This window comes from Budorcas taxicolor, chromosome 7 (genome assembly GCF_023091745.1).
Source record: "Budorcas taxicolor isolate Tak-1 chromosome 7, Takin1.1, whole genome shotgun sequence".
Lineage (NCBI taxonomy): Eukaryota > Metazoa > Chordata > Mammalia > Artiodactyla > Bovidae > Budorcas > Budorcas taxicolor.
In genome coordinates this window covers 50,630,999-50,651,156 of record NC_068916.1, presented here as the reverse complement: position 1 = coordinate 50,651,156, position 20,158 = coordinate 50,630,999, and the positions used below count along the sequence as shown (strand labels likewise).

The following is a 20,158-nucleotide window of genomic DNA, read 5'->3' as shown; positions in this document are numbered from 1 at the left end:
AGCCCTCTCTCCTGGCGAGGAGGTCGTGGTGCTTCGTTTGGGCGCCTCCCGCCGTGGGCCCCGGGAGGGGTCCTGGGCCAGACCCGGCCGCCCACAGCCCCCCGCAGCCAGGGCGGGTGGTAGGGGGGGCGGGTGAGGGCGTTGGGCGCGGGAGGGGAAGAGTTAAGGCTCGCCGCTCCCCTCCCCCGGAGGGTGTGACCGCCTATAAGAAAGGCGCCGCGCTCGGCACTGGGGCTGCAGGCGGCGGGGGCGCAGCGCGGCTGCGGAGAGCTCAAGCAGTCCCTGCCTCCCGCGCCTCGCACGCCTCGCATCGGTCCCACTGGCCGGGACCCCGGGGCAGAATGTCGGAGTCCAAGAGGAGGGGCCGAGGCCGAGACCCTAAGCACCGAGAGGGGAGGAAGCGGGAGCGCAAGCAGGAACTCCTACCCGGGGAGGAAGGTAGGGCACTACCTCGGCGCGCCCAGGCACCCCGTTTCCCTGGGAGAAACCTGCCGCCCGCTCACTCGCCCCCAGCGCCACGCGGGTGAGTCCGGGACAGGACGAGCGGCCGCTGAGGTGACAGGCACCCTGCCCGCGTGCAAGCGGGTCTCTGCGGCTAGGCAGGCAAGGGACTGCACGCCGAAACCGGTCGGTGCCTGGGAGCGCCTGTCCGCCGGCCACCGCGTCTTGATGGAGGGGGCGGGAAAGAGACGCGACTCGCGCGGACCGGCCTGCAGGGGAGAAGCCCGGAGCTAGCAAAGTGGGGCTGGGAGCGATGACCGAAAGATCACGGACTGGCAGATGCTGAGGGGACTGGCCCGGCTGCAGCGCTCAGGGAGCTGTCACTGCCTTCCCGTCCTCAGAGTGTGCTCAGGGCTAGCTCCCACCCATGTGCCACACCTCCAGGAGTTCTGCTCAGCCATTGGAGCAGCAGCTGCTGCGCCTGCCAGCTCTTGAGAAGGGATGCCCTGTCCGGCAGAGCCCCAGGGAATAGAGAGCCACTGCGTCTGTGACACATATTTCCTTTAGATTTGGACCAGGCATCAGGCAGTTGTCCCCCTTTGCCCTTCAGAAGAGTGACTGCCTTGGTTTCTGGGAGGTGAGAAGGTGCTCTCAGCAGAGCCTGTGAGGCCACGTTGGTGGCCTCCCTGGGCAGCTACAGGGTGAAGGAGGGGTCCCCATTCAGGGACTGGTCTTGGGCTTCTCAGGGCTGGGCTTAAGGTGTGCACGTCCTCCCCTCCAGGACTAGGCTTGCATTATTGGAGCGCTGTAGGGAAACCTCGGATTCTTGCTTCTTTCTTTGGTTCTTCAGGCCAGCATTTTGTTAATGCCTATGTTGTACTAGTCAGCAGGCCAGGCATATTCAAATGCTTCATCTCCATTGACTCCTCATAATGAGCCTGGGGGTGGGCAATCCTAGCCCCATTTTACAGAGGGAGCAACTGAGGCTTACTGAGGTTGGAGTCACAAAGTAAGTTCCAGAGAAAAGTCTTGGGCTTCAAATCAGCATTCCTGAACAATGATGCCCATTTTACGGATCCCTGTCCCTCACTGGGGTTCCTGCCAGAGCTGCAACATAAAAATGTCATCAAAAGAGCACTGGATTGGGAGATGGGAAGCTTCAACTGTGGTTGAGAATTTGGCCAAATTACTTCTCTTTTCTGAATTTCTGTGTAATGAGGGAGAAGGGGCTAGGAGTAAAATACTGCCTTCAGCCCAGTAGAGAGAAGAAACTAAGGGAGGTTAAAGCCCAGTCTGTGTTCTCTTCTTGAACAAAGCCTCTTGGCCCATTTCTGCTGGACAACTGTGTCTGTGTCTGGGAGTCCTCCGTAAGGTAATGGACATTGTGGATCTGCCCTGATGGTACCAATATGAGGCAGCTTAAGCTAGGTTCATGTCGTGTGGGATGAGCTCCCATCTGAGATCTGAAGGAATTCAGGGTGCCTATTTTCAGGATCAGAATTCATGGATTTGACTCACTGAGCCACCCCGCTTCTCCCCACCCTACCGTGCACATCCTAGTGTGGGCACCTTGGAAGGCTGGCTACATAAGGGCAATGTCAGGGTTGCAGGAGCTGAGCTGGTAGCAAGCCACATGGGCTTCAGCAGGTGGGAATCAGTAGTGCCAGGAGCCAAGCAGCTGCAGAGCATGGAGCATGCGAGCGTGGACCAAGCATTGGGGCACAGGTGGCAGAGGGCTATCAACAGGAGCTGTCACAAGCCTCTCAATGATCTCTTCCAGCATCCTCTACTCCCGTGAGAAAGTCTTTCTTAATGTCTAACTGTAATCTCTCCTGCTGTCTTTTCTTCTCTTGTTTCCTGCTTCCCAGTGGGTAGTTCTTCAGAAGGCTTCTTTCAAGAAATCGGCTGGTCAGCAGATACCAAACAGACCCAAGGCCTGAGCTAGAGGAATTTTGGAGACCTAGGACACTCTGGATCAGGGAGATCTTGGGGGAGGGTCATGCTCTGAAACAAGATATCAGAAGAAACCATGTTGGCAGGAAGCAACAGTCTTAAATCCTTGCTATGTCACTGGGGAGGGCGGGGGTCTAATTTCCAACTGCAGAGGATGAGTGCTTAAGTCAACAGCAGTGTTCAGAGCTAGCGGCCTCCCTCGCAACTGCCCTCCAGGCTCATCTGAGGCTGCAGGGTCCTCCTCTTTCATGTTTAGAGCACCCCGGCCAGGGAGAACAGACACTGGGCGACTGGAGAGGGGTCTTAGCCAGGGCGGGGCCACATTTGGTTGAAAGATTGGGAGGTAAAGATATGGAGAGTGTGAGCAAGTTATCCATTAAAATCTTCAGCTTAGACAGTGGAGGATATCTGGAGAGTGGGAGGGAAAAAGGAGGGAACATCAATTAATTGGCTCCCCTGTCCCTGACCACACGTCCAGCAGCCCCCATCTGCTCCTTGGCAAAGAGCAGAAGGGTTTCCCCTATACTCAACAGACCCAGGTCAGCGTGGGGAAATGGACTTTTCCTCTGTCTCAACTCAGGAGCACGGGCGGGGCTGAACTGCAGGTATGAGCTCTGCTCCGTGACTCATTGAGAGATGGTGGGGCTGACGCCTGGTGTCCCTACCTGCGACTGGGTTCCCCTCACCTCCCATCTTCCCTGATCCCCAGGGACTGGGGTAAGGGTGGCTGGTTAGCCTTGCCAGCTGTGGCAGGAGTGTTTGTGGGGAGGGGTGGATAATAAATTCACTCCGGTCCCTGGGGTCCAGCCTCTGTGTGTCCCAGGTGCTGCTGTCTCTGGGCCTCAGGAGACGTGCTATGCTCTCAGCTCTCAAGTTCTTCAGGACAGAGCCTCAGCCCTCAGGCCCTGTGTCTCTGAGAATCCCAAGAGGGCGAGAGCTGTGGATTAGGATAGGAGAGGGGGAAAGCTGGCCCCAAAGAAACTGATAACCCCTGAAAGTGCTGTGTTGTTTTGAAGAGTGACTTTGGAATTTGATTCTAAGTCACTGGCCTTTTTCATGTGCCCCCTGGAAGGCCAGTCAGGGTTTGATGGAAAGCGTCCCTCTGTTGGAGCTCCTGTGTGAACTGGACTCTGTGTCTGCCCACAGCAGGGCAGGGGGCAGGCTTTGGTCTTCAGAGGAGTATGAAGGTGGATTAGCATCACTAGCTGAGCACTCTGGACACGGATCATTTGAGTGGGCGCAAAGAAATCCTTGCAAGGTCATTCTCTTTCATCTTTTCCATCTCCTGCCTTTGGTGAAGATAGCGACCAGACTCCTAGGATAAACTTCTGTCTTTAGACTGTCCAGGGTCAGGTCAGAGGTGGTCATGTGCCTGCCTGAGTGCACGTGGCTAAGCCACATCTGGCAGTTGTTTCTGGCAGCTGCTGCCTCTGGCCTTGGCCCCTGGCTGACCCCGCTGTGCTGGGCACCTGGAGCGGTCCTCCCGGCCCTCTGGGGCTCAGCCTGTGCCTCACGCTCCGCTCCGGCTCCCTGGCACCTCGGGGTTCATTAGGAACAAGAACAACAAGCAGAGAGTGACTTTGTACTGCCCAGCAGGCTTTCATCCTGAGAGCTCAAAGCAGTTCACACACCAAGACTCATCAGTCCTCAGCCCAGGTCCCAGGCACCCAGTGATGGGGGCAATGGGACCAGAGAGCCCTAGCTTTTCCAGATGGGGCAGCAGTGGGGCTGGGAGCATCTGGAAACAGGGAGTCATCTATGGTGGGAAATCAGGTGGCCAGTAGGTCTGGGATAGAAGTAAAACTGGACTGAGGGCTTTAGGCTGCAAACAAAGGGGAGAGCCTCCCTTAAGAGACTATGAGCTGGGCCCTTCTTTCTCGCAGACCCTCTGGTCTGTGTGCTCTGTGAGCTGCTGGAAAAGAAGCAGAAGCTTCTTAGGAATAGAAGCCCTTGGACTTGGATATTGATGAAGATCCCTAAGTGATCCCCACTTCTGCCCTTGGTGCTGGGTGCTTCAGGGCTGGCTGACCTTAGGGTGGTGTCAGAATGAGGATATTTGGAGGCAAAAGTGCTGGCCCAGTATGGGCAGGCCCTCGCCCTGGCCTTGGGGGTGGGGTCTCCAGTGGGGCTACCAGGCCTGGTCCTAGCTCCACTCAGCCTTCCAAGTCTGCTCTGCATTCAGGCCCACAAGCCTGGTCTGATGGACAGTTGGTATAGGGAAGAGATTTGTTTTGTTCTTGCTTTTTTTTTTTAATGCTGGCAAAGCACTGCCAAAACTTGAGACCTGGGGCCCATCAGAACCATGGCCATTATGTTTTCCCACCGTGTCTGAGCCTGCAGCACAGCATTTATAACTTTGCAGAAGCGAATGAAGCATGTGCTCTCTGTCTTCCTCCAGCCCAGGCCTGGCCCTGCCACCCATCCGTTTACCAATACCTCCAGGTCCTGGCCATGCGGGAACTATACAAATGGCATGTGCTCTCATTCCTATAGTGTGTTCAGTTCTGCAAACATTCACGGAGTTCCTCCTATGTGAGCAAACCAGAGGCCCTGCCCTCAAGAAGCTCAGACAGAGATTTACACAAATGCCTGTGACTGGAACCAAGTGTAAAGCCAGAGATACATGGGGTGCATGATGAGGAAAGGGTGGGAGGGTGTAGGGAGGGCTTCACAGAGAAAGTGACATTTAAGCTGAGCCTGGATGGTGAGCCGGAATTCACCAGGGTAAGAAAGGGCCTTCCAAGAGGTAGGAACATTTCATGCCCAACTTGCTTACAGCTGGGTGATGGGAGAGGAGCAGGGAGAAAGGAGGCAGCTATCATTTACTGAGCACTTACTACGTGTCGGTCCTGATTCTATGAAGTTTAGGTACTATTTTATCATCTCCACCTTACAGATGAGAAAACTGAGGCAGAGAGAGAGTCCATGACTTGCCTGTGATCCAGCATGACTTAGTGGCAGCATGGGGTTGTAGGCTCAGGTCTGCCCCCTGCGTCTGCCTTGCCCTGCACAGTCCACCTGACTCTGGGCTCTTCCACAGTCTGGGCCCCCAAGAAGAACCAGTGAGGGGCATGGGTGGCTCTGTTTGTTGGTCCACTTGTTGGAGCAGGTCCTTCCTATCAAACAGCTGGTCAAACATTTACTTCCTGGGTTCTGGGGCAGGGTTGAAGGATGCAGAGATGAGCAGGTTGAGTCCCTGCCTTCACAGGGAGCTTGCAGTGTGACTGTGGCAGCAAGGTGTGAGCAGGAACAGGGGAGCACTGACCCAAGGGGCAGCCCAGGGCCCTGAGGTGGCACCAACAGTCAAGAGCTCCTGGGAAGCCTGAGGGTATTAATGTCGAGTAGTCCAGCCAGAAACCAAGCTCAGGGTCCAGAGAGCCCAGTGGGATCTAGCATCAGTCCGGGCAGTTTTCAGGTCCTTTTTTTTGGCATCCCTTGTGCAAAAGGTGAATGTCTCAGTCTGTGGGGACCTGGTGGAAAGCATAAACTTAGAACTTGCTAATAATGCAAGTTCTTGGGCCCCACCCCCTGACCTTCTAAATCAAAACCGTGGGGATGGGGGCCAGCATGTGTGTTTCAGCAAGCCCTCTGGTTGACTATGATGCATGCTGAAGCATGAGGACTGCTGGTTAAGCTGTGGCCCAGCCTTGCAGGCCAGAGCCAGCCCCACAGCACCTGTGCCAGGCACCATGCTGGGGGGCTGCCAGGGGAATGGGGAATGGGGTCGCCACCTTGTGGGCTGAGAAGGGAGCAACAGGGACTTCCCTGGTGGTCCAGTGGCTAAGACTCTGCACTCCCAAGGCAGGGGCCTGGGGTTCAATCCCTGGTTGGGGACCTAGAGTCCACATGCCACAGCTAAGATCTGGCATAGCTAAAGCAACAAATAATTTTAAAGAAGGGGGCAACAGAGGGTATTTGGGAAATAAAGTGCAATCCCAAAGATACACTGCTAAACATGGTGTGTAAGAGAGAGAGACCCACCGAGTCAAACAGGTTTTCTGAGTGTCAGGCTGGTGAGTTCAGACTTCTCCAAAACCGCATGGAGCAAAGAGTTCTGAGCAGGAGACCAACATGGTCTCCCAGAGCCGCTCTTGAGGCATGTCAGCCACCACCAGTTTGTAGAAGGAGTGGCAAGAAGAGGGGACACCCAGGGCTCTTTCCACTTCCCAGCCAAACAGTCAGGACATGGGCATAGGGATGGTGGGTGGAGGGCATGCAGGTTTTGCCTCCGGACAGCTCACCAGCTGGCAGCACTCTAGAAGGATTCTGGCTGGAGTTTGGGCCTTGACAGAGGTCTGTGACTTCTGGCGCAGCTGGGCAAGGCTGGATCTGGGCTCATGAGCTAGTCCCTTCCCTGTGCAAATGGGGAAACTGAGGCCCAGAGAAGCTCACAAACCAATGAGGTAAAGAGTTTGGCAGCTACCAGGCCAGAGAGCTTCTTTGTTGGCTCAGACGGTAAAGAATCTGCCTGCAATTCAGGAGACTTGGGTTCGATCTCTGGGATGGGAAGATCCCCTGGAGGAGGACGTGGCAATCCACTCCAGTATTCTTGCCTGGAGAATTCCATGGACAGAGGATCCTGGCACGCTACAGTCCATGGGATCACAACAAGTTGGACATGACTGAGCGACTGAGCACAGACACAGCCAGGCCAGAGAAAGAACAACAGCTCCTAAGACTCGGCCCCTTCTCCTGCCCACCATGCCTCGTGTCTCAGTTCCCCGAGGGCCACGTGGTCTCCTGCCCTGGCCAGCCTTTGAACTGTTTGCCTGGAACACTGTCTCCCTCCTCTCGGTCACCCTTCAGGCCCAGCACAGGCTTTGTTTCCTCTGCAGAGCCCTTCCTGGCCCTCAGGGTAAAGAGGGAGGTGTATGTCTGTGTCCCCACGGCCCCCCAGTGGGCCCCTCTCACAGTGCCCCCACTCAGCTAGAATCCCCACCAGGGAGACTGTGTTACATGACCCTCAGCTCCCGAAGTGAGTACGTGGCACATGGTTGAGTGAACCCCTGAAGGAGGCTGTTAACAAGCTCTTTCACCCCTGTACATGCACACCTCTGGCACCTACTCTGATTTGAGGAGGAGCAGTCTCGTGGGAAGAGGCTGCCCTGACTGAGGCCCTGCCCATGGCTGCAAGCCCCTCAGCACTCAAGCAGCCTGGCGGGCTGAGTGCATAGTCTTTAGGGGAGGCCCTGACTGCACCATCTGCTCTGTGGTCCTAGGGCAGATCCCTGTTTCGGCCAAGGGGGAAGGCAAGGACCGAGCTGTGGAGGAGCATCAGGTGGAAAAGGGCCCTGGGATTCGCCATCGAAGGACTCCACCCTCCCAAGTGCTGCCAGCAGTCTTGATCTGGACCACTATGAGGCCTCATCTGTCACAGCCCAGCCTCACATCATTAATTCATTTGTTGGGCCAGAGATCAGTGAGCAGGTACCTGCTTGGTGCCAGACACCAGGAATCTAGCTATGTTCCCACATGTCCCCTCCCCAAGGGCCCCATAGTCTAGAAAGATAAGAACTCAGGTTCCTCCAAGGTAGAAAGCCACCCTGTAGGGCAGAGAGTCTGTGCGAGGCGGAGGCTGCGCCTGGCTGGGTTGATTAGAGAAGGCGGTGGCATCTGAGGTGATCTCAAGGGATTTAGATTAAGAAGAACTGCCAGTTGTTGAGCTGTCTCTCTTTTCCAGGCACTGTGCTAAGTTCTTGACATTCATTATCCCCATTCAATTCACACTGCAATCTTAAGAGGTGGGTGAGATTATCTCTGTTTTACAGACAAGGAACTAAAGTCTCAGAGAGGTTAAGTAACTTGTCTAGTTATACAGGACACTGGGCAGACCAGAATGTAAGCCGAGACCAGTCTGACCCCCAGCCTCTGACACCTCAGCTGTGCTGCTGTGGGGAAGGCCATGGTAGGGGGGCATGCACAGGGGGCTTGGGGGCAGGCAGAATACACAGCAAGTTCTTTTGGGGATCAGCCTGGAATATACAATTCCTACAGGGATGGGTTCGGCGAAGAACAGAGATGTATGGGAAGAGGTCCATTGACTGACCGAGCAAGCTCCCTCTGAAGGCCCTGGCTTCCAGCCAAGGCAGACCAGCAGCCTCCCTTCTACAGACATCAAGGAGCCCAAGAAGGTTTCTGAGTGTTGGGGAGGCACACAGAGGTGAATATTCCCTGTGTCCGCTGCTAGTGGGGTGGGGCTGGGGGCTGAGGAGCAGTGTAACCTGAATCCCAGATGATGGAGGGTTATGAGTGTGAGGCTTGGTGGAAGGTGACTGGTCTCCACCATTGGGGAAGGTCAAGAGAAACACAGAGTTATCACAGATGACAAGGTGATTGAAAGAGGGAACCCAGGATAAAGAACCGTCTCTGGAGAAAAAAAAATGGAGAAAATGGTTTTCCACACGCTGTGCATGAGCTAGTGACTGAATATGCAGGCAGCATTTGTTTTAGGGTAAGTTCTTTCCAGCCCCGTTCTGTCTCACTAATCTGGACCACAAGAACTGCATCTCAGCTTTCCCAGACTCCAGAGGCCAAGGCTCTCCAACGATAACTTGCAGAGAGGGTGGCCAGGCCTTTGGCAATATGGGCCCCCCACACCCACTGAGGCATCTGCATTTGGTGCACACGTAGGCTTTACCTGTATAAGGCTAACTAAGACCTTTCCCCCAAAACCCAACGTTTCTCTGATTTCCTGTATTTTTATTTTATCTTAAGAGTCCACATGAATTTGACATTGTACTCTATCGTAGGTCTGTTTGTTTTAATACAAAGATGCTGCTTTTCCTTACTAATGAGCTTGGCAAACCCTTCAGAAAGAGGCCCTGAGGTCATTGTGCAGCTTTGCATTGCAACCCAATTTGAGAAGCCAGTCTTGTCTGGTGTATAAAGTAACTCCCCTTTCTCCACCCCCACTTCATTTTCCCCTAACTTGGAGCCTCAAGAACAACTTTCTCCAGCCAGGCTGATGAGGTGGGAAGTGCAGACCTGTCCCAGAGGGGAACAAGGCTCCGGGATCCCTTCCTCAGCTCTCTCTCTCTCTGTCTCTGGCTTCCTTGAGCAAAGGATGGCCTAGTCCCTTGGCATAAGGCCTCCTCCAGAGGGTTCTCTGAGGCCAGGGCCCATCCTTTTCCAGTGAGGAGATTAAACACAGTTGGGCTATTGGTAAAGGCCTCCCCAGACTGTCCTCTCTGCTTTGTCCCTCCCTCTGCCTCCAGAAGCCAGAGAGATGGTAGTCTCTTCCATCCCTCCATAGTGTTTGGAGAAAGCAATGGCACCCCACTCCAGTACTCTTGCCTGGAAAATCCCATAGACGGAGGAGCCTGGTAGGCTTCAGTCCATGGGTCGCGAAGAGTCGGACAGGACTGAGCGAATTCACTTTCACTTTCACTTTCACTTTTCACTTTCCTGCACTGGAGAAGGAAATGGCAACCCACTCCAGTGTTCTTGCCTGGAGAATCCCAGGGACGGGGGAGCCTGGTGGGCTGCGGTCTATGGGGTCGCACAGAGTCAGACACGACTGACGCGACTTAGCAGCAGCAGCATAGAGAGCATTCTCTTACCCCAGCCTCTAAAACAGGCAGAGTGTGGTTTATAGATGAGTTAACTGAGACCCAGAAAGGCTAAACTACTTACAGGCAGACAGCTGGAAAATTAGGAGATGTGTGGTGTCTTGGGTTAGCACTCTCTCCTCTGTTAGCACGGCCTCCTCTTGCCAACTCTAGGTGTCTGGCCTGTGCCCGAAGCACTGGTAAGAACCAGGGACTTGTGGGTAGCTGTATGCAACCCCAGGAAGTGGCGCCTCTGCTCTGTGAATGTGTGCAGTCTCCCCAGACATAGGTGATGTCCCCAGCAGCCCTCCATCTCTGCTGCTCGTGTCCCCATGTCTCAGCTCTGGGCCTAGGTGAGGAACTGCAGGATATACCAGCCTGACTCCCAGGGCTAGGCATCTCTGTCTTGGGAGGGTCCCTAGGAGGTGGTGTTCCTGTGAGGCCGCCGGGCTTCTGGCAGAGGGGGCTGGGGGATGGGATGGACACAGTGTCAGCCCTGGCAGTTGGGCCGGGCCTGTTCTCACCCTGCCGTCACACTGTCAGGTTGGGCATCAGTGGGTGGGTACCTCTGTATGGGCAGATGAGGCTTTAAGGCAGGAACCATCCTGTTGGTCTTGGAGCTGCCAAGCCTCATGTCCTCCCTTTTTTCTTACCCTCACTCATGGACCAGCATCTGCCTCCCCACTCTAGCTCCATCCCCAGCCTGCCCTGGCCCCTCTTCTTCGCCTTATAGCTGAGGTGCCAGCCCCCTGGCCTGCCGAGCTAACAGCCCATTGGGTCTGGTCTGGCTTTCACAGGTGCACCCAGGGAGACTCTGCCCCCTTCCAGCTTCAGTGGTGCCCAACAGCAGCAGCCACATTCCCTTGCTCAGCACCGTGTCCCTGATGGCTGGTAGGTGCCTGGTACATCACAGGGACTGAGGTGGACATTTGTTGAATGGTGTGAGAAGAGGGCAAGCCAAGCCCAGGCACCAGGCTGGGCATGGCTGGCTGAGGAAGGATGGCTCAGGGAAAGGCAAGCGGCCCAGCGAGTCGCATTCCCCTTGTGAAGGCTGGCCTGTGGATACCAAATGGCTCTGCTGCCGGCCCCAGGGAGAGATACCTGACGGCCTGTTTCAGAGCAGGCCCTCTGTGCTCCCTTAAGCCAGCTGTGTTTTTAGTTGTTGTTGTCTTCTTTCTTCCTCATTTGAACTTGGAGTCTGTAATTAACCTCCCATAGGTCGCAGTCACTCTTTGGGTGGGAGAGGGGTGGGGAGGGGGCTGGCCCGCAGTCCGCCAGCAGCAGGCCAGCGGGAGACTTTGATGCCAGGCAGGCTGGCCACATTGTCTCCAGGTGTTGCCCCGCAAAGGGGACTGCTCAGCCTTAGTCATGAGGTGAGGACCATTAACCCTTTTAAGAGCCTGCTGCCTCTGCCCCCTGGTTGTCGGGAGGAAGGCTGGGCCAGGTCCCCCTGGCTGGGCTGCCTGGCCCTGTCCCGGGCGTCTGTCTTGCTCTCAGATCTCTGCAGGCTCCGCACCCACCGCCCACTGCCGAGAGGAATGAGGTCAAGCTGCTGGCAGCAGCGGTACCGCCTGGCCTCAGGGCTGGGATGTGGGAAAGGAGCACCTCTGGTAGTCCTTACTGGTGTTGTTATCTTCAGTGAGATTCTTTCTGGGGACTCCCTGTCACACAGATGTGGGCCAGATGCCCTGGCTTGGCATCAGGTGGTGAGAAAGCAGAAGCCCCCAGATAACCATGGCCCAACTGAGGCAACTGAGCTGTGCCTGAAGGTTTTATAGGACCCCTCCTCAAGGGAGGTCTTTTTGTGGACACCTGGGTCATCCTTGGGGCTTTCCAGGTGGCGCTAGTGATAAAGAACCAGCCTGCCAATGCAGGAAACATGAGTTAGATCCCTGGGTTGGGAAGATCCCCTGGAGGAGGGCGTGGCAACCCACTCCAAAATTCTTGCCTGGAGAATCCCATGGACAGAGGAATGGCAGGCTACAGTCAGACACAACTGAAGCGACTTATCATGTACCCATGGGTCATTCTTGAGAGACTTTGCTCTTGTTAGAAAACTGCCAGAGGAGCTCTCCCCGTACCCCCATACCCTGAGAGCCCTAGTCCTGCTGTTTGGTTGTTGTTCGGTAGCTAAGTTGTATCTGACTCTTTCCATCCCATTGACTGTAGCCTGCCAGGGTCCTCTGACTGTGGGATTCTCCAGGCAAAAATACTGGAGTGAGTTGCCATGCCCTTCTGCGGGGGATCTTTTTGACCCAGGGATCAAACCAGTGTCTCCTGTATTGACAGGCAGATTCTCTACCACTGAGCCACTTGGGAAGCCCAAGTCCTGTTGTTTAGGTGGTCTGTAAGTGGCAGGACTAGGAAGTGAACAAAGTGACCCCTCAAGGAGAATGGGAGCTCAGGGCTTGGTCTGCGGAGGAGACATTAGGGGCATGAAGGGCAGGCTGACCAACACCCAAGGATCATCAGCATGCTGCCCGCCCCTCCCCTGTGAGGAAGGCACAGCCCCAGGGAAGCAGGGTGTTGGGAATCTCCACTCCCTTCTTTCGAGCACAAATTTTCCTCTTCTTCTACCTAATGCCTCTCATCTGTCCACTTTCCTGTGTGCTGGGCCTTTGAGGATCCCCTCTCTTTGTGGGGAAATATTCACAGACTCTCAGGACTGTGACACCCCCTCCCTTTGGCCACAAAGCTGAATTTATAGAGAAGTTTATGGCAGTATTGTTAATATCAGCAGAACGTTGGAGACAAACAGATTCATCTGAACAATGAAATATTATGCAACCTTAAAAATAATTTAGATCTGTATTTCTAGATTTGGGGAGATGCCTTTATAATATGCTAACCAAGAAAACTAGGATATAAAGTGTTTTCAAGAGAAAAATCGGGCAGGAGGTATTTGAAAATGTTGTCAGTGGTTTTCTTTCTGATGGTAACTGAATGGATCAAAATGTGCCTTTCTTTTTCCTTGTATTGTGTAATTTTTCTACAAGAAAAATGTATTTCTTATGTAACAAAACAGTACCAGTGAGGGACAAGCTAAGCTCCTTGGTTGGTGGGAGTGGTTACTCCACAAGAGGCTAGGTCATTTTTGTCTGGCACACCGCACTCCATGAATGCAGTTGGGTTGCCTCAGCTCTTGTCCTGACAGCTCCAATCCACCCCCAGGAAGTCTGTTTCTTTGCTTGGTTTTGACCCCAAGATACTCTGGGGACACAGTGCAGTGGTCCCCATACCACAAACTAGCATTGCCTTCTGGGCCCTGTGCCATAAAAGACATCCAAACAATACCAGACCCTACTCAGAGAGGGTGCCCAGGCCAAGGCTGGAGCTGGCCCCCTCATGTCTGATGCCCCGTAAGCTCCATCTTCAGCCCTTCAAAGATCTGCTGTGTCCACAGCCTCTTAGGCTTGTCCCAGGTGTCCCCAGCATCTGGCCCTGAATCCATGAGATGCAGTGGGAGAAGCAGTGGCAGCTCAGGATTAGAACAAGCTTCAAATGCAGAAAGGAAAGTAAGACCATGTCATTCCCCAGCCTGTAAGTTCTGATACCTTCCATCACATCTACAAAGCTCCAGGGCCATATTGGCCAGGTTGTTCACGCTCCTCATGGCAGAAAGCCTGACAGGGCTCCAGGCCCAGGAGTGAGGGTGCAGGGGTCCCCACCTGCAGAGTGTGCTCCCTGAGCTGCCGCCCAGCTCTCCAAGGGACTTGCCTGAAGCAAAAAAGTACAGCCTGTTCTTATGGTCCTCTTCCTTTCAAAACCCCCATCCTTGACTTTCAAAGAGCCGTGAACTAAGATGTCTGAGAACAGCAACCAGGACTGTACTCTGCTAGAGCAGGCGGTACAGTTTTCAGAGGATGCTTGTGGGGAATCGTTAAGAGACATAAAAGAAGATTCCTCATGAAGAACACACCATGATTCAAATGTGTGGTTGTTTTTATTTTGTCATCCTTTAGAACAGTGCTAAGAGGAATATAATACGATCTACATAGGTAATTTAAAATTTTCTAGTAGGTACATTGGAAGTCGGGGGTGGGGAGGCAAAACAAACTCAGACTTCTCATCCTCACTCACATAGCTTCATGTCAGTCACTGGGCCTACTCTCAAGGCTCCCCTGTCTTCCAGAATCTTTTAGCCACCTAGGCCTCTATTATCCCTTAAATTCACTAAGCTCATTCCCCCCCTCAAGGCCTTTATCTGGGAGCTCCTTCTGGCCTCATGTTTCCTGAGATTGTTTGCTATTATATATTCTCCTCCCTCTAATGCAGGCTCCCTAAGAGCAGAAAGTTTATCTGCCTTGTTCACTACTACACACTCAGGACCCAGGACAGTGCCTGGCATGTAATAGGCTAAATGAATGAATGAATGAATGGGGAACAACCGAACCAGATGGGGCTGTTCTGAAGTAACAAGACTGTCAGGAAGTAGCTGAACGACAGAAGGGTTTCACTAGATGGAGTGGCCCCTTACGATCTGAAATGCTGTCCTGGGTTTCCCATGGTGGCAGGGGACAACCTTGAAGCCCCCTGATCCCTGGGTCCTCTAAATTGCGGTCATGCCTGCTGTCTCTGGATCAGTCTCTGTGCCACCATCACTGCCACTGTGAAGCAGTAGGCACGGGCTCAGGGCACAGTACTGCACCAGGACTCCTGTCAGGAAGCACCGCCTCTTCCCACCAGATGACCCCTCATCCCCACCCTGGCTCACTCGGAGGAAGGGGACCTGGGTCGGGAGGGTAGGGTCAGGGGGTTCCCTCATCTCAGAACTGCAGGAAATATCAACACTCTCCAAGCAAGGAAAGGAGGCACCTTAGAACCTGAGAAGAGCTCTCTGTGTCCTCAGTTCATGAGGGGGTGGAGCCTCGTTGTAGGTGACCAGGTCACCAGGTGACCAAGAGGTTAGACCACTAGGTGCCAACCCAACTTTGGAGTCAAGCCACCTGTAAAGATGTGTTCATCTTGCAGCCAGACACTAAGCTCCACATTTATGTGCTTTTGCTTAGAGTGTGTTACATACTTATTATGTACTTTTTAAAAACTTGCATACCTGGACCCCCCTCACAGGTCCTGCTTCAGAATGTCCAGGAAAACGTCCCAGGCACCAACATACTTTTTAAAGCTTTCTAGTTGGTTCTTGATAGCTGAGTTAGTAAAGAATCCACCTTCAATGCAGGAAACCCCGGTTTGACTCCTGGGTCAGGAAGATCTGCTGGAGAAGAGATAGGCTACCCACATCAGTATTCTTGGTCTTCCCTTGTAGCTCAACTGGTAAAGAATCCACCTGCAATGCGGGAGACCTGGGTTCGATCCCTGGGTTGGGAAGATCCACTGGAGAAGGGAAAGGCTACCCACTCCAGTATTCTGGCCTGGAGAATTCCATGGACTGTACAGTCCATGGGGTCGCAAAGAGTCGAACATGACTGAGTGACTTTCCCTACGACTACCATTTGGTTCTCATTAGCATCTAGGGTTGACAATTATTGATAAAGAGTGACTGGGATCCCCAGAGCAAGCAGTAGGAGGATGGTGGGGTGTCGGCAAGGGGGAAGGGTGCTAAGGGAGGGCTTCAGTCACATTAGAATAATGAAGTTCCAGAAAGTCCCACAGATTGAAACACACAAAACCTCACCAAAAAAAAAAAAAAACTAAAAAAAAACTCCCAAACAATAGACTAGCATTTTTAAATGTAAGGAGCAGATAATTAGAGGAAAGTATTGTAGCAAAAGGTGAACAACCTTAATATTTATAAAGAACTCTTACAGATTAGTAAGAAGATGAGCACCCGATAGAAAAACAGAGTACAGACAAGAACAGGCAATTCAAAGAGAAGAAATACAGTGAGCCAGCACACTTAGGAAAAGCAGTCAGCTTCACCAGGGGGAATCAAAAAAATGCAAATCAAACAACAAAGAGGCATCATCTTTTGCCTAGCTAATTGGCAGAGATTAAATACATGATAATACTTAGTGTTGGTGAGGGTGTGGAAAAAACAGGCACCATCAATCACTGGTGGGAGGGCAAACTGGTGCAGCCTTTCCAGAACACAATTTGGCAACAGGTAAAACTGAGGAAGACCCCACCCCTTTCTGACACAGCAATTCCACTTTTAGGAAGATTGCCTTAGGAAATAATGGTGGATAATAATAACAATAATAGCCAACCTTTCTTAAATGCTCTGTGCATGCCAGGCTTTACATGCCTTATCTCATATCATCCTCCCAGTCATCATCCCATGAGGTAGGAGCTGTTTTTATCACTTCTGAAGAAACTGAGGCCCAAAAGGATTAAGACAATGGCCTGAGGACTTCTAGTGGCTCAGATGGCAAAGAACTCGCCTGCTAATGCAAGAGATGCAGGTTCCATCTCTCAGTCCGGAAGATCCCCTGAAGAAGGAAATGGCAACCCACTCCAGTGTTCTTGCCTGTGAAATCCCGTGGACAGAGGAGCCTGGTGGGCTACAGTCCATGGAGTCGCGAAAGAGTCGGACCCAACTTAGCAACTAAATGACGACAACAGAGGATATAGAACTAACAAGTTGCAACGCCTGGATTTGACTCCAGGCGGTCTGAGTCAGGAGCCTCACTGCCCGTACCGCAGAATACACTGGATATGTATCAATACAAAGGACGATGTGCACTGAATATATCCACTGGCTAGAGCTGCAAGAATATTCCTCTGGGCTTGTTTGTGATGAGGTGTAGTGAGGCAGGGGAGACTATATGTTAAATTCCCCCACAATAGGAACTGGTTACATTATGGTGTACCCATATTGGAATATTATGTAACCTTGAAAATGGTGCTACAGAAAAAACTGTGTGTGAATCCTAGGGGGTTTTTTTGTGCTTCAAAGATCTCTGAAAGGATATAAAAGGAGCTGATAGAATTGATTGCCTCCTAGAAAGGCAATTGTGTGGCCGTGGTCAGAAATCAGAAGACTTGTTTAAGTCATATACCATTTTTCACTTCTTAAATTTTAAATCATGTGAATTTAATATTTATTAAAATATTTCAATACCTATAAATACACACACAAGTTAGGTTCTAGAACTTATTCCACATAACTTTACTTCCTTGAAATGCTATTAAGGGTCCCCAAAAGCTCCAGGACTCTTACTTGGGGAATCATCTTGAAGCTGATGAAGAGACTTCTTTAATGCTTACTTGCAGGTTCCCAAACTGAGTTACTCATGGGACCATTTTCTTAGTTAATGTCTCTTCTCCTCTCTCTGGAGATGACCACCTTATAATTTGGGAATTATTTGTTGTTATTTGGGAATTATTTGTTATTAATAATTAATGCCAAGGTGAAAGGCTTACAGTGTTTCATTAAATGAAAGAAACATGTTACTGGCACTGGTCCCACTTTGTTTAAAAATAGATGTGTAGGTGTGGTATGTGTGTGTGTTTTGCTTATGAGTTCTAGGATAATGGATGATTTTAGTTTCATCTTTTATCCATTTGTATTTTTTAATTTTCAAAAATGAACAAAATCATTTCACAAGCACCATTTTTTGAGTTTATGTACTGTATTTTTTAAGGCTTTGGGATCCCTTTCTTCCCATGCACCCCATTCTCTGTGTGTACGTGCTCAGTAGCTTCAGTCATGTCCGACTTTTTGCAACCCCAGGGACTGAAGCCTGGCAGACTCATCTGTCCATGAGACTCTCCAAGCAAAAATACTGGAGTGGGTTGCATGCCCTTCTTCAGGGAATCTTCCCAACCCAGGGATCAAAACCATGCCTCCTGTGTCTCCTGCATTGCAGGCAGAGTCTTCACTGCTGAGCCACCAGGAAAGCCCCCACTCTCGTCTACTCCCTACTGACACCAGCAGCCCAGGGTTAGGTTCACTGAGAGGCCCCCATCTATAGCCAGGCCCTCTCATCTGTCTTTATCCAGGGCCAGCTCAAGCTGTGGCTCTGAGCTGGTGGGGGACAGACCAATGGCCTAGATGGGGTCTGTCTGCCACTAGACAGCTCTCTGGCCCCAGCAGACCCTACCTTCAACCAGCTTTCTCAAATAGAGATACTGAGGCTACAGAATCAGACACCAGCCGGGTGCAACCCTGATACATTGTGCATCCAGGCACCTGGGCTTTGGTCCCAGCTCTGGGCTGCCTGGCTGTGTGACCTTGGCCAAGTTTCTTAACCTGAATGTCATCATCACCCTTCGAGTCAGCATGATGCTTGCCTTACAGAGCTCAGTGACCAAATGAGAGCACACACAAAGGCATTGGTGTCCTGTCAAGGGCTGTCCCAGTGGAATTATTACACACCCAGCAGGGAACATGGGCTTGCCATCACCTTCCTAAGAACAGAGTACTTTTTTCTTTTCTTTTTTTAATAGGTTGTTAGAAGGAGGGGAGCAAGGAGATGAAACATGGGAGACTAGGGCATGTGGAAATAGAATGGTGTTCAAGACAAATAGGAGAAGCCTTTTAGCTTGACATTTGCAGCCCTGCAGCCCTGGTTGGGCCCATGCCCCCCAGTGTAGCCCCCAGCCCCACCCCACACACAGCCATGCCACTTCACACATGCAGGTCAGCTCACCTCACTGACCATTGCGATTCTGATAAACCACAGCCTGGACCACCTCCCTCCCTTCCAGCTCCCCCATCCTTTGGTTTTCAGTTGAGTTCGCTGTTCCCCAGCCTGCATTGGTGTCACGCCTCTGGGCTCCAGCACCCCAAAGCCTCCATGATTGCTGTGATGCCAGGTTCCAGCTCCTCTGCCAGACTGGACTTCCTGAGGGCAGGAGCTGTATCCGTCATTCTGGTCCACCTGTCTCCTCTGGGTCCACCATGGGCCTGCTGGTCTGGGATTAGAATTAGATCATGAGCACTGAAGTCCAGGAGACCTGGGTTTGAATTCCAGCGTCATCCCTTTAGGGAAGTGACTGCACTCTGAGCCTCAGTTTTCCCCATCTGTAAGTGGATTTCATCCTTGCAGTGAACTCACAGGGTTATTTTAATCAGTTAACGTGTATAAAGCTCTGAAGACCATTCCAGGCATGAAGGAAAATTCTCCATCAGTGATACACACACTGACAGCATCACAGACCCTTGGTGAAGGGTTGTTGATTTGAACTAGGAAACGGCACCAGGAAGGGTGGTTCCCCAGGCTCAAACCCCACCTCCCCCAGGACAGTGGCCCTTTCCCCACTGTGCATGCCTGGCACTGTCTCACCACCTCCACACTCACGTCCTGCCTTGTACCCTCACAGCCACTCGGCCCAAGCTGAAGAAGATGAAGAGCCAGACGGGACAGGTGGGTGAGAAGCAATCGCTGAAGTGCGAGGCAGCAGCCGGTAACCCTCTGCCCTCCTACCGCTGGTTCAAGGACGGCAAGGAGCTCAACCGCAGCCGGGACATCCGCATCAAGTATGGCAATGGCAGGTGAGCAACATTCCTCCCTCCATCTACCAGTCGCCCTGCCTCCTTCCTGCATGGAACCAGTTCCCATCTCCCTTTTTTGTGGCTCCCAGTTTCTCCTTCCAGCTCTGGCTGCTCCAGTGTCTTGCAGATGGCAGCCACTTAATTAACATCCCTGGATGGTTGAAGGCCATTTGATTGTCAAAGTCAGCTTCAACTGTGAAGTCCCATCTTGCCCATAAAACTTTTCAAAGGACTCGCAGGGTCTGAAGCCCACCACTTCAGTCTTTGGTGAAGGACTCTGATCTATAATGTGTCTAGGAGGTCATGGGTGATGATGCACCAGTTCCTCAGCTCAGCAAGCTGTCACTGGGCAGGGAGCCAGGTGAGGGGAGGGGCCCATGGCTTTGCCTGGTGTCAGAGGAATCTCAGACAGCTCCCCTGTGACTTGGAAATTGTCTTCAGTCTTTGAGTCAAGGCTCCAGGGAAGAGAATCAGAAGGTCCAGGGTCTCTGGGCTGTAGAAGGTGGTCTCTCTTCCATCTTGGTCAGACAGGGAGCTGCGGGCACAGAGAAGGCAAGGATCCAAGGGCAGCCCCTCACCTCTCTCCTGCCTCTCACGGCCCCTGAGGGGCTGTCAGAAGGCAGAACACGCTTGACCTCCACTCTGCAGATTCGGAGGGTACAGTAGGCTTCCCTCTGTGGCTGAGGGGCACCCCAGCCTTTCCTGCTCCTCCCCAGGGGCTGTCATTCCTTCCTCACCCCCCAAAATGCAAATGATTTTAGAGGACCCTACAAACTGCCCCACAGCCAAAAGCGATGAAAAAAATGTCTGGGCTCAGGCT

General features: G+C 52.5%; 1 protein-coding gene across 1 annotated transcript in view; it reads left to right on the top strand.

Moving 5' to 3' along the window:
* The window catches only part of NRG2 (neuregulin 2), a 194,972-nt gene that overhangs the window by 134,668 nt on the left and 40,146 nt on the right, over positions 1–20,158 (top strand). Inside the window, exon 2 of the mRNA XM_052643932.1 lies at positions 19,167–19,338. Coding sequence (XP_052499892.1) covers positions 19,167–19,338 — 172 coding nt within the window. The remainder of the gene's footprint in view (positions 1–19,166; positions 19,339–20,158) is intronic.